The sequence below is a fragment of the Vigna unguiculata genome, chromosome 3 (genome assembly GCF_037176805.1).
Source record: "Vigna unguiculata cultivar grain cowpea cultivar isolate G323 ecotype 2 chromosome 3, ASM3717680v1, whole genome shotgun sequence".
Classification (NCBI taxonomy): domain Eukaryota; kingdom Viridiplantae; phylum Streptophyta; class Magnoliopsida; order Fabales; family Fabaceae; genus Vigna; species Vigna unguiculata.
In genome coordinates this window covers 53,604,174-53,629,262 of record NC_140794.1, presented here as the reverse complement: position 1 = coordinate 53,629,262, position 25,089 = coordinate 53,604,174, and the positions used below count along the sequence as shown (strand labels likewise).

The 25,089-nt window shown below is 27.0% G+C and overlaps 1 protein-coding gene across 1 annotated transcript; it reads right to left on the bottom strand.

The window, feature by feature from the left end:
* Window positions 1-9,476: 9,476 nt before the first annotated feature.
* LOC114179922 (kihadalactone A synthase LFS-like) lies at window positions 9,477-15,209 on the bottom strand. Its single transcript, XM_028066428.2, has 11 exons — window positions 15,018-15,209; window positions 14,727-14,919; window positions 14,519-14,596; window positions 14,340-14,391; window positions 13,175-13,296; window positions 12,630-12,727; window positions 12,045-12,103; window positions 11,843-11,899; window positions 11,664-11,709; window positions 10,393-10,472; window positions 9,477-9,783 (listed from the first exon to the last, which is right to left on the bottom strand). The coding sequence occupies exons 1-11, from the start codon at window positions 15,093-15,095 to the stop codon at window positions 9,690-9,692; spliced, it is 957 nt and encodes a 318-aa protein (XP_027922229.1). The 5' UTR covers window positions 15,096-15,209; the 3' UTR covers window positions 9,477-9,689.
* Window positions 15,210-25,089: the final 9,880 nt, after the last annotated feature.

The following is a 25,089-nucleotide window of genomic DNA, read 5'->3' as shown; positions in this document are numbered from 1 at the left end:
AGACACACATTTGATAATTTTTTAATATTTTTATTTGTTGTTTATTTTTATAATGTAGAATATTATTTTGATATATTTTATATAATTATGTTTTATTTTGTAACTCATTATCATACTATAATTTTGTCACTATAATTGTATAAATAAATTTTAGTTACTATGATATACAAATTTAATGTAATTGTCATTTTTATTACCATCCAATATACATTGAAGTTCAAAAGATATAAGATTTATGTTAAGATTAGAAAGAAATTATAGTTATATACATTTCAAATTAGAATACCAAATAAAATTTCATGAGAACCAAAACATTTATTGAATTTATACACATTAATGAAATTTAGTTGACAAAAATTTAAAAATATTTTTAAAAAAATATATAAAAGGATAACAAATATTCAAATTAAAATATAGTTTGAATGTCTGTTTACTTCAATTTTTTAAATTCTAATGATTCTCTTTCTAATACATTAATAAAAATTGTAATACATCACTTGATCAAAATCTTGCAAATAAAAAAATTTAAACTAATAATAATAAATCAATTGGTAACCAAATGAGTCAACTAATATATATGGGAGGTTTGTGCTTCTATGCAGGTAGACCTAAAGGTGATAGAATAATTATATTAGTTTGAAATTATTTTACTCAATATGACCTATTTTTGTATTTGTCAACGTGTGTTCAGTGGCGGATCTTGACCAAGAGATTTGGAAGGGCCAAAATAATATAATTTTTTGATCATTTGATTGGATCATTAGTGTAACGCTTTAAAAAAATGACTTCCATCAAACAATTGGATGTTAGATGTCATATTGGATCATTAGTATAATGTTTTAAATGCTTTAATGATGTGAAGAAGGATGAGAAGAAGTATAATTTATCTTGTTTTCATCTTCACCTATAGTTATAACTTTTACCAAATGAATATTGTTCATCAATATACTTTTTTTTAATATATTACAATAATTTATCATAATTTAATAAAAGATTGAGGAATATAATTATTCGAAGAAAAATATATTATAATCAATTCACAATTAAAAATCAATTATAAAAAACATATAATACATTATTGTTTTGCTTCTATAATCATAAAAAATAGTATTCAAAAGGCTCGTGAGATAAATTTTTTTTGATAACTATTAAATTAATATTTCATCATCAAGTGAAACAAGAGAGAGTTACATTATTTTTTTTCGAGAAATAAAGGAAACAAATGAGAAATGAGATAAAAAATAATTAGTACGTGTTTAACTTAGTTTCTTCTTCCAAAAAAAAATGAGAGTAAGACATTAGTACAATTTTGTGAAAAATTAAAAAGGCAATGACAGAAGAAAAAAAAATCTTAATAAATGTTTGATTTAATTAGTCTTTTGTTTACTCTTACTAAAAATGTCAAGTTGGCCCCTAGTTTTTTAGTCTCAATTTAGTTCCAATTTTTTAGTCGTAATTTAAAATTTTTAGACCAAAACAGATACCAAAAGAGTAATTAAACCTAAATATTTTTATTTTTTATTATATTTGATTTTATGTTTTATTATTTATTAACATTACACGTTATATTTTATAAAAGAAATAAAAAGACAATTTAATTTTTATGAATTTTTAAAGTATACTATCTATAATTTTAAAATTTTCAAAATTTTAAAAATTTTTAAGAATAAATATAATTTTAAAAAAATCAAAAATCATTAGGGGGGCCATGGCCCCTCCCCGCTACTATGAAGCTCCGCCATTGAACGTGTCTATATATGCATGTGTGTGCGTGAATACACTGTATATTATATCTATATGTATATGTTAGGGATGACAACGGAAGAGGACAGGGACGAGTTACTCTATCTCATACACATTCTTATAGAAAAAACTCATCCACATCCCTACACCTAAAAATAGGTATCAAATTTTTGTCTCATTTTCATCCTTACTAGGTAACGAGTATATTCTCGTAATAGTTCATTAACTTTTATTAAATAATAATGTAAAGGAAACATAATGTTATCAAATATTCAACATTAAGAGAAAGTTGTTTATGTTAAAGAATTATATACCCTAATTAAAGCTTTGCATGCTTGGCAATATTATATGTTACCTAAAGAATTTGTCATTCATAGTGATCATGAATCTCTTGAATATATCAAGACTCAATGTAAATTAAACAAAAACACATACCAAAATAGGTAGAATTTATTGAACAATTTCCTTATGTTATCCAACATAAACAAGGCAAAACCAATGTAGCAACAAATGCATATCTGTCATTCACCTAACGCTTCACTCATTTTGGGACATTATTAAAGAGAGGAGAAGAAAAATAATTAGAACTTAAAAATAATGAAACCCATTTTTCCATTAGCACACCCTATATTTTCTATTCTTACCACTTATCCATTTTCAAAAGCCCAACCTCACCCCTATTTTTCACCCCAAAACTCCCACCTCTCTTTTTTTTTTTTAAAAAAAAAACCTCACGTAGGTATCATTGTCTTGATTTTAATTTACTCACAATATATGTCTCTTTGATTCAATTCAGTCTCATTTTTTTCCAAATAAAGCAATATTGTCTCTCTTCATGTTGAGACCAAATTTATTATTTGTATAAACTATATACTGATATTTTTATTAAAAATGACTTTTAACATATTACATTTTATATATTATTAATCCATGTTTTGTTAATAATGCTTTTTATCACTAAATTTTAATACGAATATTAGTACTTAATTTTGTAAAAATATTTATACTTAATTAGGTATAATCTTTTAAAAAAAAAACATGGACTAAAAAAATGTTTTAATTATTAATTCATGTTTTGTTAATCCATGATTTTTTATAAGATTAAAACTAATTAAGTATAAATATTTTCACAAAATTAAATACTAATATTTATATTAAAATTGAGTGATAAAAGTTATTATTAACAAAATATGGATTAACAATCAAGAAAAATATAACAGGCTAAAATGTCATTTAAAAAAAATTATCAGTATAACATTTATACAAATAATAAATAGAGACAATATTGCTCTATTTTGAAAAAAAAGTTGGGACTAAATTGAATTAAAGAAACATATGTAGGAACTAAATTGAATAAAAAAGATATATATATATATATATATATATATATATATATATATATATATATATATATATATATATATATATATATATAGGAACTAAACTGAAATAAAGACAATGATACTTGACATTGACACAAACATGTGGCAGTGTCTGCGATGTCATACTAGGGACCTGATACGTGGCAACAAAAATTCTTAATTTTTTTTAAAAATTTAAAAAATATATAAAAAACTACATATTGTGACATGCCATTAATGTCTTTAGTAATTTTTCTTCTTAAAGAACTTAATTGAGACACTTTTTTAAAAGTTGGGACATAATTAAAATTTTTTTAAAAGGGGAACCAAGTTGGCATAATCCTACCAAAGTGAAGACCATCTAAGTAATTAAGCCTTATAAATACTTATAAGTATCTTGATGATGTATATTAAGTAATTTTAAGCACATAAACAATAATAACAAATGAGAGAATAATTAACATTTAATATATTTAAAAATTATATACTACACCAAATTTTACTTAATGAGAAAACAAAATTGAATATATATATATATATATATATATATATATATATATATAAAAGTTTCTTCCTTTATTATAAAATTGTTACTATGCAAACTTTCTATCGTGGTTAACCGATATAGAATGTCTTTTACTTTATTACAAAATTATCATCGGTTCTAGTGGTAGTTGATATAAAATTTTTTCCATATTTACAATATTTTCATTGTGTCACTTATTATGTTAGGTGGAATAGAATCGCCATAATAACTCATCATGTGAATTTTGCACTAGTTAGAATTCAAATCAATGATCCCTAATATTATATATAATAAAAAATCAGAAAAACATATGTTTCACATTCTCGTATCATTTCATACAACTAACCAATTAGTCATTTGAAATTAATATTATTTTTCCATAAATAGGCTCCTCAACAACTTTAAAATCTAATTCAACTTTGTACAACCGAACTCATTTTAAAGTGCTCAACTTTCAACTCCACATCCTACTCTATATCAATTAAGTTAGGGTTATTTACTCTTTTTACCTCTTGCCATCTGATTTTTTGTTGAAACAACACTCAATAAGTGTAAACAAGAAGATATAAAATATAATTAGAGAGAATTGCAAAAGGTCATTTAAATTTTGAAATATGAAATATTACGATATTGTGTTTATTAACACTGTTTTTCAGCTCTATTAAATCAATAAAGCATAAATCATTATCTCCAATCATATTTTTCATTTTCTTCGTTTTATTTATTGAGTGTTATTTCAATAACAATTGGTATTCCAAACTATGACAAAATTCTATAGACAAACTAAAAATAACAAACATTTGTACCAAATTCTAAAGACAAACTAAAAGTAACAAACACTTATCATTGGATCTTTATCTAGCCAGACTTAAAAGAATTCAAAACTTTACTATATAAGCAAATCTTGATTTGTTAAAGAATAAATCTTGACTCTATCATTTTCACACTAATTCATTATGATGGAAAAAAATGAAAAAATTAAATTAAATGTTCACATCCCAAGTCCATGCATATGAAGTATTATCCACTATAGAGCGTGTGTTTCATCATGGTTTTGTTTTTAAAAGACACATCAAATGATGGAATGAAGAAGTATCGACTTATAACCGATGTGAGACTATTGGCCGTGGTAGGAACATATGCACCACAATCGTGGGCGCCAATGTTTCGATCTCAAATTCACCGATGATAGAATTGTTGTCAATTACCATACATTTGAGGTATTGTTCACTTTGAAGCACATGCTCTATCATGATTTTTTTCCTTAAAAAACACCTTAAAAGGTGCAAAGAGGAAGAAATATTTAAATTGACTGTAACTTCGACCTTTAAATGATGTGAAACTATTAGATGTGATAAAAATAATTAAAATCTTAAATGGAATTAAAAATGATTTAAAAGAAAAATAATTTTATGAGAATTTTATGAGAATTATAAGTAAACAACTAAATAATTAAAATTCTAATTTATACAGTTAAGCAAAAGTAGAATTTTAAACTCTTTTATTTAAAAAAAAACATTTCTATTAAATTAAAATCAGATTTCACAATTTTAATTTTATTTTGGATGAACTAATCACATTTTAGACATGCAATGACCTGTCATAAATATTTTGAGAGATTTACTCATTTTCTTATAATATTAATCTTATATCGTAATTTTGTTTTAAAAAATGTGGTGAATACCCATTTGTCAAAATATAATGGACACGTTTGTAATTATTCATACTATTACCTGAATTTATGCTTACTATGGACAAACTTTATAGCTTAGGTTCTTATAGTGTGTGTGATGTATAGGTTAAAATATTTTTCTATATTTTATGTACTAATATTTTGGATGTAAATAAAACAAACATAGTGAGAAAATGAATGAGTAAGATCATAGATCCTATATTTAGTTAAAAGTGTGAGGGGTATACTTTGAGGAAGTTCAAAATCAATTTAGGATTTATTTATTAAAATTAGTTGACGAGGTAGTTGGTATATGATAAGTTAGATAAACTAGTTGGTAACTAATAGGTTAGCTAGTTATTAAGTTCATAATTCATAATTTATAAAAAAAAAAATTATAAGTTCTCGACTGATAAAATATATTATTAAATTAAAAATATTTGATAAATTAGTTAATAAACATAAAAAAATTTATGTAGATTTTATTATAATTGGAATTTGTGCTTCTAAATAAAAATACATAAAAGTACAGTATTATGTAATTATAATTTTAGATTTTTTAAATGATTAAGCTTTATTATTTTTTTTATTTTTATTTTATTTTTATATATTATTTGATTTAAATGAATTAATCTAATTAGTATTAAGTAAATTTATTTTCCTATTAACAAACAATTTTTTATTTTTAATTTAAACTATTTTTTTTATTGTTGTATTGAAGTTTGTTACAATTTTTATTATATTCAATTTTTGTGTAGGCTTTTACATAGTTTAATGTAGTAAAATATTTGTTACTTTATTTATAGTATTATTATTTTTTTAATTTATACTGCATAAGAAAAGTAACTCAAAAAATATACCAAAAATAGTTTTATAATTACTTATGTAAGTAAAACAAAAAGTAAGATTAATAGCAAGTGAATCAAGATTAAGTGAAATAAATTCTAATTTATAAAATAAAAATTATTATAAGTTATTTTGAGATATTTATAAAAGATATTTATGTTGGTAAAATTAATCTATAAACTAGTCAAATAATCCTACAGTTTATTTTTCTTATTAAACAAACTCAATTTTTTTAGATTCATCTTAAAGTTTGCATATCTTAATGTTTTAAGTTTTTTCTGAAAGTTTGACTAATTTAGTTAGTGACTTTTTACTAGCTTAATTGTTATAAGATGGAAAATATAATAAGTTATCACAAATTTAAGATGTCACTTTTTAAGTATTTTCTTTTTTTAAGAGTTTTTAAATAATCTTATAACTATTAAAGAAGTTACTGTGATCTTTCAAAATTGTATAAATATAATACAAAACAAAACAAAAAATACTAACTTCTTCAAGTTTTGTATTCCATAAAGAAAAAAAGGATTATTAATATTTGTGAACCTTATCTCCTTCCAAAGGCGCCGATTTCTCCAATTATTATTATTCTCTTCATTCGAAAAAGCCCCACTGAGTTGAAAGTAAAACTTTCTAGGAATGATCCATGGACCATAGTCTACACATGTTATCATTTTCGTCTTTTTATTTATTGTGGAAAGTCACAGTCACCATAGTAAAATTTAGAGTACCGTGTTGTTTTGGTACTTTTAGAGTCATAAATAATTTTTATCCTAATCGAGATTGTTGGATGCGGATGTGGATTGACCTTTGCTCAGTTTAATGATCCTGTCGGTGAATTGCCACTGTTAATGATGGGTTGCCACAACCACCTATGCTCAAACATGACGTGTTGGGCCCTAGTATTTTTTATTAGTTTTGTAACCGTTTCAAGTATTACTAATTCAAGTTTAAGTTTAAGAATGATAACGATGGGATATATGTTATAATCTATCAAATTATCAAATTATATTTGTGGAGGAACAGAAATAATGAAAGTTTATTATTTTAATAATAAAATATTTAAATATAAATAAAAATTTTATAAAAAGATTTTATTATTTTAAAACATTCTATTTTACTATAAGTGTTTCTTTTAGAGTTTTTTTTCTCTCAAATATATTATTTTTCAGAATTGAATTGAAATGTTTGACGAATCTTAGTTTGGTGTTGGATGGTAGATTTTGTTGGATCCTTATAGGGGATGTTCACTAGGAAGATACAACACTAATAAGACCTTGGTTTAATCATATAAGGAATTGACATACTACTCTCAACTCAAACTCTTAAAGGCAATGAGTTTATGAGTCTTCATCCTTATATAATGTTATACTTTTTAATTTCTATCCAATGTAGGATTTTGACTCACACTTGAATTCTCAATTGATTGTACCGCTAAGTGTCACTTTCTGAGAGTGGTTGGACGATGAATGGCACCAAGGTGACATTGAACGTCACTTATTGCAAGGAGAATGTCGCTGAGTGCTGCCGCGTAGCGTCACTTTTCTTTGCTAGCCTTGTTTTGCTTTTCATTTCTTGCAATGGTTGTGTTTGGATGAGTTTATTTTGTTTATTGCTTTAATGATTGATAAGTGATATGAGAATGTTGTTGTGAGCATGTGAAATGATGGTGTTTAAGGAGTTTCAAGGGAAATTCTTTGTGACGATAATCTTAGTTATGTTCAAAGAATTAAGAGTCATGAAATTAGGAAAGCTTATTTAAAATGATATTTGTATCAAATACAACTTTATAAAGTTTGAGTGTATTATTTTGACTCCCAAAAAATTATTGATCAAGATCTGACACTGATTTGGTGATAACCACTCAAGACTAGACTATGCAGAGTCTAGGAACCATCACAAGTGCACACTTTTAGGAGAAGACAACATGTGGGTCAGATCTGAAGTCACAAAGGAAAATAACATATTATAATTGTAATAAATAAACTTTAAGTCTAACTCAATCTTACAAAACTGATTTGTAAAATAAAATACGCATTCACTTATATATATTGTAAATTAGCTTTATTTTTAGTTGATGTGAGACTTCCAACATACCATGTTAATAAGTGAACTTTAAGCCTAACTCAACCTTACAAAACCAATTTGTAAGGTGAGGTTTGCACCCACTTATATACTGCAAATTAGCCTTATTTCTAGTTGATGTGGGATAAAGCGATTTCTTAGTATATAAGTGGGTGCAAACATCACCTTACAAGCTAGTTTTATGGAGTTGAGTTACTCATAAAGTTCACTTCTTAATATGGTATTAAAGTCATAAGTTAGAGTCTATCTTAGTGAGATTTGTTGTTTGTTGAGCCTATCATTATCGGATCACTCATTAGTTTCTAGTCCTACACTCGAGATGTATATGCCTTTGTGTGAGAGGTGTGTTAGAAATCTCATATCGATTATATAAAAAGCTATTTCATTGTATACAAGTGGATGTAAACCTTATCTTACAGATTAATTTTGTAAAGTTGAATTAAACTTAAAATTCATTTCTTAACCATGAGACTTCCAACGCTAAGTGGCTCATTCTTTGAATTTGGGAGCTGAGTGATGTTGAGATGGTCAATAACAAAGATATGAACATTTTCTTTCAAAAATATTGCAAATCTGCTCCCTTTTTAAGCTTACGCTGTCAATGTATGAATGATCTTCATCACAGGTATGGAAATTTTATTTTCAAAAAAACATTGCAACTCTTTATCACTTGACTTATTTCTCGAGCCTAAGGGTTAATATATAGATGATGTTGAGGTGATTTTGACAAAAGATAAAAACAAAATTCTTGTAAAAATGTTGCCACTCTTCATCCCTTGATACCATTCTCGAGCTTGAGAAACCAATGTACAAATGATGTTGAAGTAATTTAGCTAAATGTATGAAAATTTTCTTTCAAGCACACCAGACCTTTTAAGTTTGGGGCCAATGCACTATTTGACATGACATCATATTTAGATTATTGGTATAATCCACATTTCATACCTAATTACTAATGAAATATTAGAATGAGTTGGGCAGTTATCAAAATTCTATTTAACAAGACAATGTCTATATATAAAATTATTAACATAAAATATAAACTGCAGGTAAATTATAACACTAAAAAATGAATATTTTATATAAAAATACTTATTAAAAGGAAATACACCTCACACGTGGATGAACATTTTTTTTTAAATCGAATTAACGTATAAAGATATAGAAAATTCTATATACTGCATTATAACTGCATTACTATAATGATTATAATATAATTATGATAATATAATCTCAAGTGTGACACTTTTCTTTGCTATAATATTGAAGATATTTTAATTGCATCACAAATTTTATCTTTCCTACATCGATATTTGTAGTTTTCTTATACAGAAATCATATTATACAAAGAACATTTACCACAACCAAAGTACAAAAATTAAAAACACATTTTGTCTTCAAAAAAGGAGTTACATTTCAAGGTTCGTGTTAGCCGCCCATAAGTACGGTCTTTAGTTCTTTAAGTGGATATAGAGCATTTAAGTTCCCTTTCAGAACCATATGTGAGTCTGAACCGTTCATTCAAGTAGTCCCCACTACGTATTGGAGGGAATCTGCAGCAAACATTGACAAACTTCATAGCAGTATCTTGTGTGTCAATGGAAAATTTAAGAAATCTACGCATATAAGCTTTTAATAAAGACAGATAATCTGTGGTTCTCTGTCACTTTTTTTTATCTAGTTTGGATAGTTTTCTCTAGTATAATTTATATAACAAAAAAAAAACTTTTTTTTAATTTAAAATACTTTTTTAAAAAATTATGTAAAAACACTTCTACGCAAAATGTATAAGCTAATTTTAATTTATAAAAATGACTCGTCCAGAGATAATTTAGTGCCCCACCTTTTCCCTGTATTTACACAGAAGTATTTAAATTAACCAATAATAGAGTATGTTTTAAAAAGTAATTAAAAAATGTTATTATTATTTTTCTTTATGTTATCATTCAACCACCCTATATCATCACTGAGAGTTACATTTTTTAATAATGGGAATATTAGAATGATAATATAAAAAAAAAAAAAAATTCAAGTCAACTTTCTTTCCCTCTATTTTTTTTTTTTTTGCCTTTTCTCTTTTTATACAACTCTTATGCTTATTTATTGGTTTCAGCCTGACTGGTTGAAAATTTCCTAATTGAAAAATAATATTTTTTTTCTACCTGGGAGGAGATGATTCACTGCAGCAACTTTCAAAGCATTCCACCATACAGTCTGAGGGTGGGTCGAAGAAGAATGCCACCTGAAAAATTGTACATCACTCATTCACATTTTCCGGGAAAATCTCTAGAAGACATCATCAGAATGTAGAAAGAAGATGATTTTTTTAAGTAACGGGTAGAAAGAACATCATTCTCACTATCTATGACATCAGAAAATTTCCTCGTTCATTCTTTTAAGATAAAGTCATAAAAACTTAAACATTAAGACTCCTTGAAAAGATATCATCAACATCTGATACAGTATTTCAGTGGATAAAGCATATCCTACACTAACTGGTTCAGTAACATCCATGTTTAAAAAAACTACTTTAAGTTCAAAATTCTTCATATCCTTTACAGGGAAGTCATGATATGGCAGAGTGGCACTTTGATCAACCCAAAATGCCGGAGAGAAGCTTAAACCAGATGTCTCACCTAGCCTTGTACTATCTCCCAAAACCCATTTACGTTTGATGTTAATGCATGCCAATTAAAGAGTACTTAACTAGTGAAAATATTTACTTAGAGTAAATATTTTTATTTAATAAAAAGAGTAAACGTGATTTGTCTTTGTCTTTTCAAGTACTTTTTAAATAGGTTGCAGGTGCATAAAGATTAAGTCTAATTACTTTAAATACGGAAAATATGAAAAGAACTATGAAACTTAAAATTTATAAAACATGAATAGCTTTGAATTAAAAAGAATAGAAAATAGTGCGTTGACAATGTAATAATGTAAAGGGAGTTTATACTACTTTCCAATTAAAAATTGACATGTACGTTAAGTTCATTAACTTATATAATAACTACTTTAAACATCTTGCCTATCGTAATTTCTGATTAATTCATAGTGTTAAAACTAACACTAACAGTAAAAAAATTAAGCTCTAACAAAGAAAAAAGGCTAAAACATGGATAATTTTGAAACAGATTTGGAGAAACCACAAAATATCCGTGTATGCATGAGAGAGTGCGGAAGGCATCCTCGGTTCAGTGTCCCAGTGCCTAAAAACCCACTCGACCCATAGAGCTTGGGGATCACGCAAACATCTCTAACTTAACCTCGCTTATCAAGTGTGAAGCATACTTCTTTTTGGTTTTCACGAAGAGAAATTTAAAGGTATAATTCTATTTATTCTCTCCTACCCTTTGAAATAAAATACTATCATGACTATCATTCAAAGTAAAAAATAACAATAACATAAAGAAACGGTGAAGTGTCTAGTAATTACTGAGTAACGTTGTTTTCCTGTTGACATAACCCTGTGAAGTGTTGACCTGCAATAGTAATGACAATAGTAATGGCAGCAGACTAAGATCTTAATATGTATATAAAACAGATTGAGAAGCTGCTCAATTATTTTCTTTGGTAAAAGAATAAAAGAAAAAAAGTATTGTTGGATGTGGATACCTGTATAAACAATTTGTCCATCTCTCCATCAAGTCTCCAATGTTCACTATTAAGGCCCTGTAGACACAAACCGCAAACACCTAAGGCTAGGAAAGAAGAGCAGAAAAAGTGCAATTTTTAGTGGAACTGTAGCCTAGAATCTCTATATAATACAGATAGAATCAAAATTAGTAATATACTACTTAATTAATTATGAACTCACCCTTCTACATGCGGCACATCCTCCCAGACTTGAGGCTCCCTGAACTTATCCTTGCAGATCTATAGTGAAAATCTCAAGCCTTTAATTGTACGAAATTATGAATTTAAAATATTAAATAGAATTTATGGATAAATAACAATATGAGCTCTAATAAACAAAGTATACGTGAGAAAGGAAGCATGAGATAAGGGTGTATGAAAGTGAAATAGGAGGGGAGGGTAGGGCACGTATGCCCTAGAGGAGCACCACGGGTCAAAACAAAAGGTATTTCAAGAAGAGGGAAAGGAAATGACAAGAGATGAGCATGATAGTAACAAATTGGACAGGTGGTGGTCCACAAATGGAAAGGAAGATTCACCATACATGACGAAAGAGGGAAGAATGATACAATTAAAAGGCCTGGGAGTATCTGGTCCTGAGGATGTTTCCTTTGCAGTTATTTTTTCTTAATTTTTTTTTCTACACAATGACACAGGGAGATAGGATCCCCAGTCAGTAAGGAGTTCATCTCCACTTTCTCTCCCTAATTACCAGGGACATAGGACAACAATAAAACAGAAAGTATACTATAGGTAAGAAGAGAACCTGCAGCCCAGGAACGCCATCCGTCATTAGGAGAGTGATCATGCCATAATCTGAATGAGGAGAGGCACCACATATCTGTTCACCAGAGACCAATTCACCTAATGAAATTGCAAGTCATATCACCAAAAGTAAAAGGTTACACAGGATAGTTGGTTTGAAAATCTGGTCCCTACTAATAAAACGGCATAAAAAACTTCAGAATATATTATAGAACTTAAACTTCAATTATTTCCAAAATAAACAAGCACATTATAAATATACCATACATTTCATTAAAAGAATTACATTATGTATTTCAAAATGGCATATGGAGTGCTGCTACATTGATGTACACTATAGTTCAGACCTAAAAATAAATACTTGAAAATGAAGAAACTATGTTCCTTTTTCAACATGCTGGTTAAGAGGAAATTGAAGTAAATAAAATAAAGTTGAAGTCAACATGGAAGATAAAATTTAAGTGTGCTAACGAATACATGCATGGATTTGAGTGAAAGGTGCTTTGCGCATCTTTAATATCCAGAAGAGCAAGATAAATGATAAACCTGGATAATGCAGTAGGCGGAGAAAAGCTGCTGGTTTGTTTAAGGCGCCTATCTTCTCAAAGTAATCTTCGTCCAGATTCAAGGACAAGGCAATCAGAGACAACAGGTTTTTTCCAGCAGCCCTGAGGTAGTTAAGAAGAATATGTATATTCTAAATTATACAAGAGATAAAACAAGAGACAACGTGCATATGATTGCCGGTCACAAGCGAACCATCCTTTCCTTCAGTATATAGCCACATATTGCACATAAGCACAAAAACTCACAATGAAAAGATGCACGAATGAAGTTCTAAATAAATACAACGGCCAGAAACCCCTCATGCCTATATATTAGTTAAATTTACGAAGAAATCAACATTCTATTGACACTGTTTGGGACAAAACCTAAAAGCAACAAATGTTGAAAGTGTAAACTTCAAGGAAAAGTCTTCCTCTCAACCACTGAAGCTGATTATGTAGCTATCTCAGAAGCAACAAAAGATATAATATGGTTGAAGAACCTTCTAAAAGAATTAGGAAAAGAGCAAGATGACTCTCTGTTGTTCACTGACAATCAAAGTGCTATTTTTCTTACTAAAAATCCAATTCTTCAATCCAGATGTAAGCACATTGAATTGAAGTATCATTTTATCATAAACTTGATAAATGATGGAGACTTGTTTTTGTTGAAGATTCCAAGTGCAGAGAATCCAACTGATATGTTAACTAAGACTGTTACAATAGATAAGTTGAGGCTTTGCATTGTCTCAACTGGCTTTCAAGAAAATTAATGATAAAGGTACTACACTAGGTCGTAATGTAAATCAAACTCTAAGTAGGAGAATGGTTAGTATTATGTGATTGATTTAGTCTCACATTGCTTAGGATTGTGAGATGTGCTTCTCTATCTTGCTATATAAGAGACCTATATAAAGCTTGATACACACTGAAATAAAAATACTTCCTAATATAATCGTGGACGTGTTAAATTCTTGTGTCGTTTATTTTTCTCTACTTTATTTTTTCTTTTATTGTCTTGTTCCTAACATAAACCCCTCATGTCTATATATGTTTGGGACAAAACCTAAAAGCAACAAATGTTGGACTTGTATATTTGCCTACCAATGACGACTTACAATACATGTTTGAATCAAAAATTCTTTTTAGGAGCTAATTAAACTCACAGTAGTTTCCAAAATAAAGATTCCATTGTAGGTTTCCAGTTTGGCAGCAATTCTGGAGTGCCCTCGCCAGAAAAAAAAAAAACTCAAATTAAGCTTGTGTTAAAACAAACCGGCCGTGTGCACAAACTAGAGAGTACAGTATCCATTCCCCATGAAATGGATGCAAAGGAACGCCATACCTTCAGAAGGCCATTGATTCAGATAAGCAATAGAGGGATCTTCTACAGGACCAATGTAGTAGCTCTCTTTTGGGTCACCTGTTACCAAGGACATACACAGTTTTCTTTCAAAATTAATTCTGCTTAAAATTGATTTTGAAGTAATGTGAACTCAATCAAGTCCGAGATTAATTTTAGATACTTTGCTGAAGAAAGAAAGGAAGAATACCTTTGGATAGTGAAGTAGGATGAAGAGTCTCGGCAAAGAGAGGAGTGTAGCCTCTATATTCCTTGCGTGCCAAGTCCATTTTTTGTTGGAGCGGAAGTGAGAAGAAGTGAGCACTTTGGTTGAAGACTTTCCTCAAACACTGGGTGTCCACCCCATGGTTCACAAGGTAAAAGAAACCATACTCCACACATGCCTATTCATTCGCCGCATAACAATACTGTATTTGTGAGAAAAAAAAAAAAAAGAAAAAAAAAACAGATAGAAGATAAGGGAAGGGTACGAGTTGAAAACCTGACGGATGGAATCCGCCGTGGAAAGACGGTGGGGCGAAGAGAGGTCTATGATCGGAAGACTCAGTGTCGCAGCCATTTTCGCTTCAACTCAAATCGATCATCTGTCTTCACCTTCGCTTACTCCACGCTAAACCATTGAATCATGTCAGTATCAACCCAAATCAAATCTTTTTCTTCTCTTTCTTGTCTACATTATCTATAAATATTATTTTCATGATTCGCTATTTTAAAATAGGTTTAATTAATTGTATAGTACCCAGTTTGGGGCTAGTGTGTCAAATAGGTACCCGGTTTTAAGAATGTGTCCATTATATTTCAACTTTTGAAAATTGCTTCAATTAGGTCCCTTTCAGACAGAGTTGACTAACACCGTTAGTCAACGTGCCACGTGTCAATCTGTGGTTTTTTTTATTTTTTTCAAAAAAAATTATTCTTTTTTAATTTTTTTTAATTTTTTAATTTTTTTTAATTTTTTTTTTTAAATAAAAATGCCACGTGGCATTGTAATGTCACGTGTCAGTGTCACTATTAAATGTCATTGTGTTGATTTCGATTTAATCTCCACATATGTCTTTTTTTTCAATTTAGTACCTAAATATATGTATCTGATTCAATTTTGTCCCATTTTTTTTTAAATAATTAAAATACTTTTGTAATCCATTTTTTATAAGATTAAAAATATTTATAATTAAGTATAAATATTTTTACAAAATTAAGTACTAATATTTATAATGTTTCTCTCAATTTCAGACCAAATTTATTATTTGTATAAATGTTATACTAATTTTTTTATTAAAAACGATTTTTTAACATATTACTTTATTAATTACTTTTTTATTAAATACTCATGTTTTGTTAATTTTTTTTTTCAAAATAGAACAATATTGTCTCTTACTAATTTTAAATCAAAATTTCTATTGGTAGGAACGTTATACTAATTTTTTTTTATTAAAAATGACTTAATGAAATGACTTTTACCACTAAATTTTATTATAAATATCAAATACTTAATTTCTTTAAAACTTTTATACTTAATTACTTTTAATTTTATTAAAAAATATTTTAATTATTAAAAATTATTAGGTCAAAATTGAATCAAATACACATAAGTAAGTACTAAATTGAAACGAAAAAACATAAATGGAACTAAATCGAAATTATCACAATGACATCTGATAGTGATACTGACACATGGCATTGCAATGCCACGTGGCACTGACAATGCCACGTGTCACACACAGGGATTTGACACATGGTATTTTTTTTAATTTAAAAAAAATCAAAAAAACCACAGATTGACACGTGGCATGTTGACTAACGGCGTTAGTCAACTCTGTCCGAAAGGGACCTAATTGAAATAATTTTCAAAAGTTGAGATACAATTGACACCTTTTTAAAACCGGATACCTATTTGACATACTAACAACAAACTGGGTACTGTACGATTAATCAAACCTTTAAAATACAACAAAACCAAAATATAATCACACATGTTGTTGTCATTCACTTGCACCCACCTACTACAACCAAATCTCTGCGCATCGTCTATCTCTTTCTACTCTATCTTCATTTTTTTTTTGTTGGGTTTTTCAATTTAATCCATTTTCTAAAATAAATAGTTAATATCTTATATCAAATTGATGCTAGTGTGAACTGTTCGTTGAGAACTTGCATGTTCGTTTTTTTCGTTTTTGTCTACATTAATTTTGGGTGATAAGATGTCACTTGTTTTCATTTATACGAAAATCAATTTTAAGTGATGAGATGTAATTTGTCACCATAAATTGAAAAAAAATGAAACTAATTTCAACATGTTAAAAATAATTAAACAAAATTAAAAAAATCATTAGAAACAACCCAAAATGATAAAAATATCCTTAATGTAAACGTATTTGATTAGTAATTTAATTGAAAAATTCATGCTACTCCAAAAGTGTTTACGGCCTGTTCATCAACTAAGCAGATATAGTTATAAACATAAATTTAAAATACTGAATTGTGATGAATTTTACAGATTTAGGTTAAAGTTTCACACACAAAAAAAAAATCAACTTTTATTTTGAGATAGAGAATGTAAACAACCAGCTTCTGAAATAAAGAAACCAAACTATTGGTGAGGTATAAACCTTAAATTGGGCTTCTTTCTTAGTTGTTGGTATGATGTCAATTATGAAACTTCTTTATATATGTGGTTACAATATGAATCTTACATCACCACTTCTTCTTTTTTTTTGACAGCTTATGTTAATGTTTTTTTTTTTAATGTAATTGGTACGTTTTAGACCATACACAAATTATTATATAGATTATGTAATATCTTCTAGGACCTGAGTTGAAGTTTATTTTTGTTACGAGGTTTCTTATTAGGATAACAAGTACATTTAAATGTTTTGAAGAGAGAATAATCAAGTGTTTGTGAAAATTTAATTTCAATAAAAGGTGAGAATCACAAAATTTGAGTAGGAAGTTAGCTTATGATATGAACAATAGAATACATAACTTATCCCAACATTTGGGAGGTATAAAAGCATTAGCCATTAAATTTTTTTGTCTAAGACTGTATTCATATTTGATAATTTACTGTTATTGGAGATGACGAGCGAGAATTTGCAAAGATTTTATTGTGTTCACTTCTATCGAAAAGAGCAGATTTGTAAAGATGGATCAGCGTTTGAGTATCATGGCTCAAGGGAGGAATTTGAGGATATTATTTATGCTTTTACGTATGTACCCTCCATTTGGTTTTTTTCTATTTTTGTTTCTCTTCATTTGCGGGTGGTGCAGATTTGCTTTTATGTATGCTTTTTTGTTTCACTTCTCTCTTAATTAATAATAATAAATAATAAATGATCATAAATAATAATATATTAATTTTAATTATAAAGGCACAATAGTAATATTGCATTTAAATCTATTAATTTTTTATCTTATTACATTAGTTAAATCATCCACAAACTTTCAAAAATTTCACATCCAAATTTACTCACTCTGACCTTCAAATCTCTTATGCTCTCTTTGGATTGATTGGGGTGTGAATTTGGGAGAGTGAATTTGCGTTGATTTGAGTTGATTTACAGGTAAAGATGAGATTGTTTGGATTAAATAAAATATGATATAATTTGAGTGGATATAATTGGAAAGTTTATGAAAATTTATGTATGACGTGATTTATAGAATTTAATAAATTATAATTTTTGATAAAATAAATTGTATGATTATCATTTTACCCTTCAATATAAATAGAAGAAATGATATTCAAATAAAATTAAAAATGTTATTTAACATTAAAAAATATAATTTATTCATATTATAACCAATAACTTAAAATAATTATTATTATTCTCAATTATAACTTGAAATAATTTATAATATAGGCAGTTTAATTTTAACACCACATTTATTTAAAAATATTTCTATTTTATAGAATTAATTCATTTACAAAAGATATTTATTTAAATAAAAATAATAATATTATATAATACTAATTATTATAATAATTATAATTACAGTTATTATTAGTGTATATATATATATATTAATATGTATATTTGTTGCATTCGTTAAAAAAAAGAAACTAATAAATATAAGTAAATTAAATTGTTATAAGAGAAAAACAATATCGTAATTTTAATACGATGATCTGGTTTTTCCTAAACTTCACCTCATTTTAGAGAGTGCTACATTTGCAACTCATCTGTAAATCCACACTCTCAAATCAACGCAAACAAACATACCCAAACACCTTTTGAAGTCACTTCCCATCTGCATGAATAATACTCATGCGGATCCAAACACATCACTAAAGTAAACAACTCAAACTTTACCTTCAAATTTATTCACTCACTCTCCTTCAAATTAATTCTTAAAAGTGAACAAAGCCTTGGACTGTGATCTTTTGAGAGGAAGGATTAGATGGAAAGGGGAAGAGATCAGAAGGATTAGAGGGTGAAGTTAATGTTTTTTTTAAAGGATTAGGAAGTGATTTTAGAGTATATTAGAGAGTGAAGTTTGTGAAAGTTTGTGATTGAATGGAATGATGTAACATATTAAAAAAAACTTTTAATAGATTAAAAAATGATATTACCAAAATATTCCTAATATTGAAAGTAATGTAAAATGCTATATAAATAATTTAGAATAATTTATTTAATTTGTATTAATTGTCTGAAATAATAAATAATTAATTTATAAAAAAAATGAAACAAATTTGGTATGAAATTAAATTTGACATTTACCAATTTAATTTTTACATTGAAAATAATTAATTACGTTTTGTATTTTATTTTTCTTTTTAATAGTAGTCTTTGAAGTATAAGATTTTTGCTTTATTTGATATGAACATATATTTTTAATTTGATTATGTTTGTTAATAATAGGTTAAATCATTCTATAGGTCCCCATTTTTGTAGCGAAATCTCAAGTAGGTCTCCCATTTTTATTTGACTCAATTGAGTCCCTATTTTCGAAAATTCGTTGCATTTGGTTCCTTTCCGTTAGTTGACTAGTAAGGTGCTAATTATGTGCCACGTGTCAGCACGTGGTTTTTTATTTTTTTTATTTTTTTTAATTTTAATTTTTTTTTAATTTTTAAAAAAAAAAAAATTGCCACGTGTCAATCTGACATTGTGCCACATGGCAGAGACAGTGTGATGTGACAATGACAGTGCCACGTGTCACTATTAGATGTGAAAAGTCTCAATGTAGTCCCTATATTTATTATTTTGTCTCAATTTGATCCTAATTTTGTTAAAACTGAATCAATTTCATCCTGTATCAAATTTAAATTTTATATAAATTTTACAATAATATTTTTATTATAGTTGATATTTTTAACAAAATTAAATTTATTTAAATGTATATTTTGCACTAATATTTATTTAAATTTTATTTTAAATATTTATATATCCATAATTTATAGATAAATGTTAGAGTTGCTTTAAAAATAAAAACTTTATAAATTCAAATATAAAATTAAAAAAAAAAATTTATAACAATTCTAACATTTGTCTATAAATTATTGATATATAAATATTTGAAAGAATATTTAAATAAAGTTCAATGCAAAATATACATTTAAATAAACTTAATTTTGTTAAAAATATCAATTATAATAAAAATACCATTGTAAATTTATATAAAAATTAAATTTGATATAGGGATAAAATTGATTCAGTTTTAAAAAAATTTGGACTAAATTGAGACAAAATAATAAATTCAGAGACTTTTCACATCCAATATTGACACGTGGCACTGCCACTGCCACATCACACTGTCTCTGCCACGTGGTACAATGTCAGATTGACATGTGGCAATTTTAATTTTTTTTTTTTAAATTATAAAAAAAAAAATTAAAAATTTAAAAAATTTAAAAAAAATTAAAAAAAAGGTAAAAAAAACCACTGCTGACACGTGGCACATAATTAGCACCTTTATTGGTCAACTAACGGAAATGAACCAATTACAACAAATTTTTGAAAATAGGACTCAATTGAGTCAAATAAAAATGGGGGGACCTACTTGAGATTTCGCTACAAAAATGGGGACCTATAGAATGATTTAACCTTAATAATATAGGTAATGATTTTTAAGAAATTTATTTTCTTCAAATTTTATACAATTATATATTATTTATATATTCTTAACTTTTAGATTTTTAGATGTTTATTAATAATATATTTTTATTTATTTTTATTAATAAATTAAAACTAAAATTACATATACTTATTTGTTAAAAAAATAAAATTGGTAAATATTAATAAACTAAATTATCTAAAAAATTCAAAATAAAAAATATTTTCACATGAACCATTACTTTTTAATATTTTCAAAATATTTGCATTTGTTCAACTATAACAAAAGCAATTGAAGATATTGCTTTGAAATGTTAAATAACTGCATCATGCAGAAAATAATAAATAATCAAAAGATATTTCGGTAAACATATGTGTGACCCTCCAATCTCCTTATATGCATAGGAGGATGGGGTTTTTAACGCATCTAGCTAATAATCACCCCTCATCACACTTACAGTAATTACACTTAAAAAGAACATGGTCTTAATGAAATGCATATGTATTATTTTCATAAATCCTTAACCTTCTCCCTTAATATCCGTCACTCGCTTAATAAGATCCTTAACCTTCTCTAGCATCTTATTATTTTCATAAATCACCATAGTAATTTAGAGTTATTGATATTAAGTTTCCATTTTTTTTTACGCCATATCAAAAACTGCTTCAACTTTTCCAATTTTCTTTAATTTACCCAAGTTTGAACTGCAGCAAGGCAGTCATAAATCCCATGCTTTGACTCAAAAACCTTCCAAATTCTTTCGACTTCATTGGTCTTTCCTAGGTTTGCATAAAGACGAATTAATGTTGCACATACCCATCAATTTTCTTTCAAGTTTTCACCTTCAATCTCATTTGGTACAACTTCAACTTTTTTTATTAAGCCCAACAGAGGTGTAATGTTCAATTGGAAGTCGTTAAAGAAAATGATTTATGTAATTTACCCAAGTTTAATTTACCCAACAGAGGTGTAATGTTCAATTGAAGTTTGATAAATTCGATAAAAGTGAATGCAATATTTGCTACCATTGGATGAAGGGACTAGAAATAATCCTCATATAAAAGACTAGTTGTGTAATGATTGACTATAAGTAGTATTGAATAAGGAAAAAAAGATAGATTATGAGATTTTTCATGACATGTGTTACATATGCATAACATGCTAAACAATTTTAAAATTTGCATCACCTAATATGAAATGTTATTAACTTGTCCAAACTTGAATTTAAAATTTTATTAGTATTAAAAATATGTGTTACAGTTAGAAACAAAATTACAATTCAGAAAACAATGACATAAATGTATACGGACCATGACCTATATCACTCTCGCAAAATGGTTCAGTAGTAGTGTTAGGCAAGTGTTTCAAGACTGAAAAATGTCTACTTTCAGAATTTGTTATTTTTAGTTATTGTTTTCTTAGTTTTAAGAGTCAATTTTAGTTGATTAGTTATTCCTATTTTCTTGACTTATTTCTAAAAACATAGTGAGAAGTTATTTTTAAGTTTTATAAATTGTAATGTTTTTGTTTTAAATAAAATCATCATATATTCATCTACTCTTTTTGTTAAGCAAATTCTGCTTTTCTTCAAATATTCCAAAAAATTCTCTTTCATTTGATACAACACCATTTGGAAGGAAATTCAAAAGCAAACATTATTGTCCCCTGAAACTCTAAAACACTAAGCAAATTAATTATAATGGGATGAGCTTTTAGTAATTTTGTTTAGAAAAGAAGTGAGATAGAAATAGAAAGAAAAGAAAGTAAGATTCAGTTATGCTTCTCATGGAAATAGACTCTGCCATTTATCATTTTCATCTTAATATTGTCATTGTATGACATTTTACCATGTAGATTGTAGATTTTAAAGTACTAGTATGATAAGTTAGTAACACATGTATCAGAGTACCATGAAATGCTAGCCATAAAAAGTCTTAAGAACAATCATATTTCTAAAGGACTATGCATAAATAAGTTTTGTGTGACCATATTATGATAATATGATAATCTAAACTTCACACTGTCATTATTATATTACACAGTCATCTTGTTTTGTTTTTTTTTTCCTTTTTTTCATTCTAATCTATTCTCTAAAATGGCTGAGATAATCATAATCTCAGTCACATAAGTCATAAGAATAATATAAATACGCTCATGAGTATCAATGGTAAAACTATCAAATAACAAAAGCCAAAATTTCAACAATTATTTTGTATAGATATGAAATAAGTCTAAGAACATGTCATTTTTGTATTTTAAGTTTTGCCCAGAGTTGACTGACTTTTTAAAAATCAAAATTCAAAGTAAGATATTCCAATTCTGAAAAGTATGATCACACTTCACTACTTGTATATATTACATGAATTCTAGAAACCATAAAAATCATTTGGTCTCGTAGATTCAGCAGGCATATGCACCAATGAACCACTGTTGGAGGGATGATAGAGGATTAAATAATGATAATAGTATAACTTTGATACCATGAAAAGTATCAGAAAGAAAAAAAAAAGTTAGTGATGCACAACCTTGAATATTATAATTTATGAGGCTTTATATAAGACAAATCATAAATATAAATAAAAAACATAAATAAAAAAGTCATTGTTGTTTTATTTTCAGTTCTCTCCCGGTTAAAATTAGTTTATGTATAAATTATTTTGCATATTGTTTTATAAAGTATTTCTAATTTTTACGTTTAACTTATTATAATGATGTCAAAATTATTTTTTATTTTATCTCCTAATTAAAAAGAAACTCATGCACACATGCTAATAATGGGAAGTGGTAATACTTTAAAATTTCTCCAATAAAAAAATAGTCACTTAATAATTAATATATTGATATTTTAATTATATTTTTTTTATTTTTTATTTAAAATGATAATATATATTACTATATTACTAAAATAAATTGTAAAATAGTTGTATTATTTTTAAAAGTGTCCAATTATATTTTTATACATCATATGATAAAGTGATATTTCTTGGGTGAATTTCACAGTTTTCCTCATAAATATCTTTAACAAAATAGTATAATTTAAAAGAAACAGTTGACTTTGAGTGTACAAAAACAAAAGTAACATCATTATATTTCAAAAGATGATGTCATTGCCCTCGTAGGAACATAACGAAGCCCAAGAAAACAATGAGTTGAAAAGATCCTTTGAGCAAAATTTCAGAAACTATCATTTATTGGGTTTAGTTAAACACATTACATGATTAGGGTTCAGAGTATCCCAATGCTGAAATAGTGATAGTGATGGGAGTAGTTTACAAGACAATACATTCTTATGTTTTATTTAAATCTAATTGGAAAAATTATCATTAAGTGTCAATAAATTTTCATGTTTAAATTTTCACAGAACCAGAATCTAGAGGAAATTAAGGTAAAGTACACCAATATATGAAAACGAGTCTCTTCTGTTTAAAAAATTGAATTTAGAAACATAATATAAAATATTAAATTAGAACAATAAATTAAATATAAATGCGAATTTAGTATAAAAGGTCCATACTTTCTTCTAGTTACATAGATAAAAGGAATTGATCGGTCGAATTGAATTTCATAAATTTAATTTTCAAATTAATGTGATCGAAAGAAGTGCCATCATATTAATTTTGGTGTCGGAATTTACATCGAAAGGTGTGTGATTTAAAGAGAAATTGATTGATTCTCACCGATAGAGCATACACTCTCATTATTATTATTTATTTATTTTCAATATTGCATAGATACAAAATTAGAGGTGAGAATGACGAAAGAATAAATGTAACAATTGTACTATTTTATTCATCTTAGTGAGTTTGCACCAAAGATGCAAAATAGTATTGAAGATAGCAGACACAGCACAAATATAAGAAAATAATAAAAGAAAAATAAAGAATTGTTATTTCATTATATTAGAAAAGAATTTTTAACTTACTTGTATGTCTATTGCGTAACCAACAAATTGTTTGTATGGACCATACTCGTTCATATGAATTATTGTTTCAAGATTTATTTCTCAATTCATTTTCTCTAAGTATTTAAATTCAAATTTTTAATCTCTCTTAACTTTTCTTTCTTTAAATACTTTATCAAAGTGTCTATAATTTGACTCTTAAATTTGATTTGTAATGTTTAGTTTCAAATTTCTTTACTAATTTGGTTCATGTCTCAGTACATTTATTTCTACCATTTGAATTTTAACTATATTTGTTGACTTGTTATTCACCATTAACAATATCATTTCCTTGATCCTTATCTCTTGTTTTTTCAAGCAAGTATTCAATCACAAAGATTGGCAACTGCCCTTACTATTACTTATATAATTAGCCTCACACAAAGATAAAGTCACATCAAAATACTTTTTAGCACCAAAATATTGAGCATCCTCAGGCTAGTTTGTGGTGCTTTTCATGTCAACTTTATCTTTACACCAATCAACATAATTATTCTTATTTTGGTACATTTAATAGTCTTATATTACATTTGTTAAAAATTAGACTTTAAGTATAACC